The 8,836-nt window shown below is 37.5% G+C and overlaps 2 protein-coding genes across 2 annotated transcripts; one reads left to right on the plus strand and one right to left on the minus strand.

Annotated features, from left to right (window-relative positions):
* Nucleotides 1-2,747: 2,747 nt before the first annotated feature.
* On the plus strand, nt 2,748-3,979 carry LOC122037507 (guanosine deaminase-like). The gene is made up of 4 exons (XM_042597014.1): nt 2,748-2,888; nt 3,192-3,382; nt 3,448-3,552; nt 3,638-3,979. The coding sequence occupies exons 1-4, from the start codon at nt 2,858-2,860 to the stop codon at nt 3,824-3,826; spliced, it is 516 nt and encodes a 171-aa protein (XP_042452948.1). The 5' UTR covers nt 2,748-2,857; the 3' UTR covers nt 3,827-3,979.
* Nucleotides 3,980-4,451: 472 nt separating this feature from the next.
* Nucleotides 4,452-5,482, minus strand: LOC122037506 (probable transcription factor At3g04930). Its single transcript, XM_042597013.1, has one exon. It carries the CDS (start codon nt 5,387-5,389, stop codon nt 4,463-4,465), a length of 927 nt encoding a protein of 308 aa, XP_042452947.1. The 5' UTR covers nt 5,390-5,482; the 3' UTR covers nt 4,452-4,462.
* Between the last annotated feature and the right edge of the window lie 3,354 nt (nt 5,483-8,836).

Genomic DNA, 8,836 nt, shown 5'->3' on the forward strand with positions numbered 1-8,836 from the left:
CCCCCTCTAGCTCCCGAAGTGTCCTAACAAGTAACGGTTCACAATTCGGAATCCCTAGTTCATGATTCGGTTCATGGCTCGCTACAATTCAAAATTATTATCATTTTTAAAAAAATTATAAAAGATATAAAAAATACCTTGCACTTATTTAAGTGACCTACATATCTCCTACGATTTTAACCAGTATTTTGAACCTCAAAAGTATCGTCATCAGTACTTCTTTGTATCTCGGGTGTCAAAATTTATTCGGGTTTATTATCGTTAAATTGAATATCATCATCCTCATTTACTCTCCTTCTATGATAATTAGAGAATTTAAGTCGAAAATAATTGAGATTTCGAAATTGAAATATGAGAGTAGAGAAGATAATATGAAAATGATGAAATTGATCAGTTTCTTATTTATAGAATTTGAAGAATAACATACATTAAATCATAGTATAAAAATTGATCAAATAATATGAACAATAAAAAAATAATAATTATTTACTCTCCTATTATTCTTTTTATATATAAAAACTATTGATTAACTACCACTTATGAATATCAATTTATTATAGTTTAATTGGCTAGGATAGATACTCATTCAAGTTGTGACAATACAATTCATTTTAACAATTTTTATTAAAAAAATATCATTTATAAATAAGTAAAACTTGTTGTACCGGCAGAAATGAATCGGCAATTTCACTTAATTGGGTCATTGAACCGTAACCAATCTAGCCAGAGGCCGGGCCGATTACAGTTCAAGCCCTTGGTCGATATACAAAGTTCTATTGTATTTTAAAAATCAATATCATTTTGGTACTATATAAATCTTAAAATTAATATACTGTAGTACTATATTTTAAAAATGTATAAACTGACTTAGGTGTTTGCTTTGTTCATCATTAAACGTACCCCTTTGCTTTAAACTGAGTTAATCCCTTGGTTTTAATCACCATGGGCATGTTTACTTGACAGAAAATTAAGTAGGGACCGTGGATTTTAAAACTGTCTGTACTTTAACGTTTAGGTTTCATTTATCTCAGAATAAAAAAAAACTTATTTAAGTATTTAAAAAAAAAACTTTCCTAAAGTAATAGACTTTTTTTTTAAAGAGTTTTGGGCGCTGCATATCAAATATATTGATCTAGTGGCCATCTAGCTAGGTATGCTACTCAAATCAACCGTCAATAATAGGGATGTAAATGAATCAAGTCGCTCGCGAGTTATTCGAAGTTCGATTCGATAAAAACTTGTTTAATGATGCTCGTTAAGATAAACAAACCAAGCTCAAGCTTCGTAATATTCGACTTGTTAACTCGTGAATACGTTCATTAAGCTCATTAAGCAACTTTTAAATAAAAAAAATAATAGTTTTGATATTGAATTTATAGATTTTACACTCTACTTATAAAAAATATAGACAAATATATTAAATTTATTTATTAAAATAAAATTATAAATTTTAATAATAATATTATAATTTTCCCTAAATATATAATTTAGTTTTTAATGAATATTTAAATTTATAATTTATATTTATTAAACTCGTTTAGGCTCGATAAAAACTCGAATAAGTTCGTGAGTAATGAATATATTCGTTAAATAAAGCTCGAGCTCAGCTCGATTATAAACGAGCCAAGCTCAAATATTCAAGAGTTCGGCTCGGCTCGGTTCGGCTCGATTACACCTTTAGTCAATAACATCATTGAACATAACCTAGAGCCATGCCGATTAAAAAAGTAATTAACTAAGTAGATAATGTCGAGCCGAGTTTGTGATGATTAGGGATGAGCAGTCAATCTGTCAAACCGACCAACCCGCTTATACCGACCCGACCCGCACCGAAAAAAAATAATCCGCCGGATATAGGGTCGGATGTAGGGTCCTAATATTGCATTATCTGATCTAGTAGGACCGGATAGTTTTTTATCCCAATATCCAAACCAACTCGATCTGATCACCCTACTTGTAGCAACTAATATTGATAAGCTGTTACACGTTATAACAACTACTGTCGATAAGCTGCTACACGTTGTAATAGTTATTTCCGATTAGCTGCTATAACGTGTAATGTGTAATGTCTATTATCATTTTAAAAAAAAAATATTTTTTTTGTTATATTTATATTTATATTTTATATTTCATTGGATATAGGGTCGGATATCCAAATAACTGACAACCCGTCGGATATCTGAAACATAAGAACCGCCGGATATAGGACCGGATGTAGGTCCCGATTTTGTATTATCTGATCTAGTAAGGCCGGATAGTTTTTTACTCCAATAACCGAACCAATCCGATCCGTGATCACCCCTAGTGATGATTGATCCAGTCCTAAATTATAAAGATAAATCAGAAATATTCACGATAGACAATCTAAAATTCTAATATCTTTTAGTTACAAATTATATTTGAAAAAAAAAATTCTTACAAAATCATAATTGAGAATCGAATTATGAACATCATATAATTAATCAGAACATCAAACTTAAATAACCAATCCGGATTCATAAAAAATTTCTATCAGTCATCCAAATAAATAAATAACTAAAAGGACCAGACCGATTACAGTTCAAGCCCTTGGTTGATCTACAGCTTAAAATTAATACCACCACGTGGTGTTATATTTTAATAAAATTCTTCAAAACTTTCAAACATCTATCCAATCATGCAGTATTTAAATATATATATTTACCGAAAAAATTATTGAATACAGATCAGCAGTTGTCTGTCCTGTGATTGAGACAGATTAAATGAATATTTTAAAAGATCACCACAGCAATTTAGGGTCATACTTGCGGCCATTTTCAACTCTTACAAGAAAATCAAGCAAACTTCGACGAAGAAGAAAGGCGAATCTCATGAGAGAATGACGACTAAAGAAGGAGAATATGCATCAGGTAGGCAACAACACCACTTTGCTCTAATTTATTTTCTTTTCTATTATTATTTAAATTGTCCTCGTTAGCTGATCTTGAGTTTGATGGTTTACTCCTCTGAACTCCATCTTGAATTTGCTAAATTTGTACAAACAATTTCACTTTGGAACTGCTTTGTAGAAAATTAAACAACATATATCATCTTAGAGCTGTTTTGATTAAGTTTTGAAAAAGTTTGTATCTTTCTAAACTATATTATTCATTTCCTGTGTTTCGATCTTTCTAATGCTTTTATCTACTCGAATGACAAATTGTTTCGAGCAGCTGTTCGAGATGGAGACGATGATTTACTGCTAAAAGCTATCAAAGAGGCGTATGATGGAGTCGAATGTGGCGATGGAGGTCCATTCGGTGCTGTAGTTGCTCTGAACAATGAGATAGTTGTTAGTTGCCACAACATGGTCCGGAAGAACACTGATCCTACTGCTCATGCCGAGATCACTGCAATAAGAGAGGTAAATTATTTATTTTTTTCAAATCACCATACACCATTACAAAATAGAACTCAATCTTGTTGTAGGCATGCAAGAAACTTGGGAGAACAGAGCTCGGCGACTGTGAGATGTATGCGTCCTGTGAGCCGTGTCCGATGTGCTTTGGAGCGATTTACCTTTCCCGAATAAAGGTGCAATCGGATCGTAATTTGGTTCTTTGTTGTTCGGCTCTTGCATCACCAAAATTCATGTTGTATTTCGGCATTTTGTAACCAGAGAGTGGTTTACGGAGCAAAAGCTGAGGCTGCTATAGCTGTTGGGTTCGATGCCTCTGTTGGCGATGCGCTGAGAGGTACCGCATACTATCGTAAGGGTCATCTGGAGGTCATAAGGGCTGGTGGAAATGTGGCCGTCGAAGCTGAGCAGGTATTTGAGAGGACCAAAGGAATGTTTCGGTTGAAGTAACTTTCCCCGGAGACAATAAGATTTCAAACTTATGAATGCCTTTCTTATCGGAAGACTTGATCCCTTTTATTCACTGTCATTCATGAACTTTGTCTGTATGAGAAGGCACTTTGCCACTGGAATTATGGTAACTAGTAACTTCCTCGCCTGCAATTCTTCTCCGTCGCCACCCACCTTGATATGGTTCGCGGTCATCGAATGAGCACAGCTCCTGGCAAAAGCTTCAGCTCAACTTACGAACATTAGAGTCTATGAATGGAATGTCCATGGACTTGTGTTTTTCTCTACAAATTGAGATCATGAATCACTGTATCAATTCCACCCGCTACCTTCCCTACGCAAGCAAACAATCCAGTTCGTCGCACAAAAAAAGGCAAGAATATGGGGACGTCGTTCAGGGACCAATCAAGAGGGAAGAACAAAGCTGAGAATTTTACAGGAAAAAAAAAATGCTAATTTGATAGAAAAAGTTGGTGGTTAGGATGGTAAAAGCAAAAGTTTATTTGTAGATTCCGATGGGTTATACACCTTTACAAGAGATAAATTATCAAAGTTGCAGTCACTGATAAATCTGAAGAAGATTTAGAAGCAAGATGGTTTTTTTCCTCTCTGTTTTTCGATAGAATATCTCTAGTTTTAGCAGCTTCCCTGAGATTTGAGCTCCTCTAGCTTCAATTTGATGTATTCATGAACAAGCTCCAGCCTTTTCAGGTAGACCTCCAACTCGAGAATCTGGTGGTGCTTCCATCTATCACCCGCCGGCGCCGGCACCGGCGCTGCCGCTGCCCTCGAGTTCAGTGGCTTGGGGTTTAATGGAGGGGTGTTGGATATTGTTATGCCGATACCTGTGCTGCAAAGTATCTCGTTGAAGAGCGGCGAGAGACAGCTCCTCAAGGTTTGCTCCACTATGTCAAGATTCGGCATGTTTGGCGGAGCCACCACGGAGGCGGCTTCCGCTTCCACCATCTTCGCCGGCAGCGCCCCCGCCGTCTCCGTTTCCTTTCCCTTCTTGAGGCGGCCTCGAGGCCTCGGATTAAAATCGGGATCCGAGTCCAAAGATCCCTCTTTTAGGGCGTCGCCGTGGTCAAGATCGCCGCTTTGGGCATCGCGGCCGCGCTTGAAGACCGGGTTCCAGATCTTGCGCGCGATCTCGAATGTGGCCTCCTCGTGGGGGCTCCGGAAGGCGAATCGCTTGTCGGCGGCCATCCGCCCGGCCGTGCTGCGGTACTTCTTCTTCAGGCGGCGGAGCTTCTCCACCAGCTGGCTCCGGCTGAAATCGAAGCAGAGTCGGCCGCGGATCTCGTCGTAGAAAGGACCCGTGTCGTGCTGGTAGTCCGCCCGCGCCGTCCCCCGCCGAGACGTGAAGTCCCAGAACCCTTGCAGCACCGCGATCTCGTCGGCGTCCGTCCACAGCTTCTGAAACCCCCGCCGCGTCGTTTCCTCGCCTCCGGCGACGGAAAGAGTCATAAGAGCCTCACAAGAGGTTTCTTCCTTCCTCGGACTGGATCCCTCCGGTATCTCCCCGGCAGCGCGCCCTTGGTCGCCCTCGCCGGAGGAGGCCATGGCTGGTGACCTCGCTCGGTGCGAGTTGCGACTCGGTCCGAGGGACGCGTGGTGATGAGTCGGGATCGAGTTGCGACGCGACTCGACTCGCTCGGGCTCGATTTATTTAGCCAAATCGGTAGCTTAAGTGGAGACGGCTCGGTCTACACGGATATCGTTTAGTCAACGCTGTCCGCTTAGCTCATTAAAGGGCGTAGATTTCACGCCGCGTCAATAGCGTAATCTTGTTCGATTCACTGCCCCCCGAGCGTTGACCGGTTTATGGTAAGTCAATAGCGTAATCTTGAGTGATTCACTGCCCTCGAGCGTTGACCCATTAGTGGTAAATCTATCAAAAACGTGTTGTCCGTGACCTCGGCTGTGAAACTTGATGATGTTTTTTATTATTTATATATCGTGTATTTGAAATGTGTCTTTATAGTTGAACATCGAATGATGAATATTTAGATGATAACTAAATATCTTTTCATTACACTATGATCTTGGAGACGAATAAATGCACACCTATAGCCCCATAGGAGATGGAGAAGAGGGAAGTAATTCTCGATCAAGAAAACTTTAACTAGCCTGAAGATTGGGTTTGCAATTGTTGTTTCTTTACTAACAGTGTGGATGCCAGAGTAGAACAGCACGGTCAGCTAAAGAATATGTAACATTGGGTTTTTTCACAGCTTTCGTTTTGGCATTGGTTTGGTTTCATGGAGGTGTGATTGACAAGGCTTGAGGAAGGCAAGGGCGTGAAAATGAATTGCGTAGTGGACGTTGGCATTGAGGTGGGGGGGAGGAGAGACACTATTTAGATTTTACGACGTTGGAGGGAGGGTAGGTTGTCACCTGCTATCAAACAATGTGATCTCCCTCTAGGCACGAACAAAACTCCTCGATTTTTTTTTACTTTTTTTGGTGCTCCCGAGTGGTAAAAAAAGGTGAAATTGTTCGCCCCCGTTGCTTCCACCGCACCTGACCTCAGGTCATCACGAGGAAGATAAATCACAACAGTCGAACAGGCAAGTGATGGTGGAGTGAGGTGCACAGATTTTTTGACGCTCCCGAGGATAATTGTGTAGCGGTTAAATCTTTCGAACAATTAATCAAGCATTTAAGAGTTGAATTTCAATTGCAAGGAATTTTTCTTTAATAAAATGATAACTCTAAAAATATTGATCAATTGGATGAGTCTTTATGAATAATTTTTAATTTATTTTAATAGTTAGTGAAAAATTTTATAGATTAAATCGATCACTTCCACTCGAGATAATGCTAAATTCTTAGAAGGGAATGGAAAAATTAAACCATAAAATCTCTAATCCTAGAGAAACAAACTATTGTATTTATTAATAACAAAGAACTATTAAACCATGAAAATTAAACAAGACATAACACAATCCAACAACTAAATAATTTTTGAAGTTAACAACTGTTAACTCCAATAATTGGCAAACAATTGGCTACACATCAATTCCAACTATTTTTTTTTATCACAGGTGGATCGGCATATTTATACAACTAAATGTATTCCAAACGGTTTCTTCTGACAGAAAAGTTTGATAGTTTCATCATTATATAAAAATTATGCTATATTAATTAATTGCTTTAAAGTTTTGACCAGTTAGGTTTTGTACGTGGCTTTCTTTTTTTGATATATAGTTGGCATGTATTCAAGTTATGTAGATTAATTTTAGCCATGACCAACTTAATTTCATAAAAGGTTTTCGTCGACTATCAATAAATTTTCACTGACCATCAATGTAAATTGAAAAGTGATCGCTACATACAGTCTATTAGCTAGTATTCTTAGGTCAATCATTCATTAAGTGAAATTCATCTATTAATTCATCGAAATTAGGACTCAATTCTTAGATGTCTAGAAAAGATGTCTTACCATTACATTGTTACCCCTCAGGCTGATTTTGTTATTCCTTGCTAATCCAAAAAGGAGATTTGGTTCAAGCTCATTCATCTAAATTAACCAAGAAGTCAGATAGTCCCCACAGTCAGATACTATACTCTTCTGATAAATATTCTAATAAAATCTAAATGAAAACTATCAAATTTATGCCTCTTACCTTCTCATCAAGTTCATGAACAAACTTCTCTTCAGAGCTCAGGACACTACCAAAAGGAAGAGGAAATTCAATGATCCCCCGCCTACATATGCATTCATGTTTAGAAAGATAACACTAGAAGAAGAGAGCATCATCAAGTGTTTTCCAAAAGGCAATTTGAGGCCTATGAATAAATGATATACTTATTGAAGTTCTTGAAGGCACCAGCTTCACCTGAGTCTTTTTGCCAGTGGCGGAACCACATTAACGGCTACTAGTGCGGTAGCCTGGGTAGCTAATAAAAGTCGTAAAGAAATTTATGAGGGAAGAAAGGAAAAAAAATGTGAGAAAGAGACGGCTAGCCCAGGGCAACGATGTCGGCGTCAGTGACTAGCCTGGGGAAACAACATCAGCATCGACGACTAGTCCAAGGTGACGACGTTGCCGTCGACGCTCGTGGCCCACAACCCAGGTAGATCACCCGGACGAGCTCCGCCATTGTGTGTTGCATGACACCCCGTGCACAACTCTATCCATGACTTTCACAGACATCCATCCAGGCATCAAGATCACTTCAGTCGGATGAGGAAGTCAGGCAACATAACAAATGTCTCCCGCCCTGATAGGATTTTTTTTCAAAAGAAAAATCTTGAGAGGTTATTTGCAATTTCTACAATTGTAGAATGCATTTTGAAAAATACAGAAAAATCTTCACTATAAATGTAGGCATAAACTCTCCTCTCTCACCACACCCTGTTCTTCAGTTTCATTTGAAGAAAATCATCAATTTATGACTATTGACTCCGTTGCTAATCTATCACTAAAAGAATTTAACAACTGATTTGATCTGTCACTCTAATTTTTGCTGCTAAGGGTTTGCGATCAAAATTTTAATTCGATCGCTAATTTAGAGACTCAAATAAGTTCAATCGTTATATTTTAGCAACAGAAACTTTAAATTCTGATAAATTTAGAGATGCGAAATAAAAATAGTCTCGAAATTTAGCTACTAAATTTAAATTAGTCACTAATTCAATGCTAAATTAATATACTAATGTTTCATATTTAATGACCAAATATAAAATCATTTGTTAAATTAGTGATCGAATATAAATTTGATCATTAAATTAGCGATAAAAATTTTAAATCCGTATTTTAGTATAATAACTAAATTTTATTATATAGAAACCACTACAAAATTACAATATCATATCAATCAGAATAATATTAGTAAATCATCTAAATCTACACAATTACAATATCAACACCGATCAATTTAATATTTAGTAAGAATCATCAATTTCAAAATACAAATATTTATCCAAAAGTATTTATAACCAAAACACAACATGTGTAATCTCCAAATAGTAGCTCTAAGATCTTGAGTCTCTTGGGATCAAAC

The sequence above is a fragment of the Zingiber officinale genome, unplaced genomic scaffold, assembly GCF_018446385.1.
Source record: "Zingiber officinale cultivar Zhangliang unplaced genomic scaffold, Zo_v1.1 ctg58, whole genome shotgun sequence".
Taxonomy (NCBI): Eukaryota; Viridiplantae; Streptophyta; class Magnoliopsida; order Zingiberales; family Zingiberaceae; genus Zingiber; species Zingiber officinale.

What these genes read in the sequence shown, in the direction of transcription:
- LOC122037507 (XM_042597014.1), top strand. Translation starts at nt 2,858, where the DNA reads ATGACGACTAAAGAAGGAGAATATGCATCAG. An exon ending in AGATCACTGCAATAAGAGAG is followed by an intron (nt 3,383 to 3,447) that starts GTAAATTATTTA and finishes ATCTTGTTGTAG; the next exon opens with GCATGCAAGAAACTTGGGAG. An exon ending in TTTACCTTTCCCGAATAAAG is followed by an intron (nt 3,553 to 3,637) that starts GTGCAATCGGAT and finishes TTTTGTAACCAG; the next exon opens with AGAGTGGTTTACGGAGCAAA.
- LOC122037506 (XM_042597013.1), bottom strand. Translation starts at nt 5,389, where the DNA reads ATGGCCTCCTCCGGCGAGGGCGACCAAGGGCGCGCTGCCGGGGAGATA.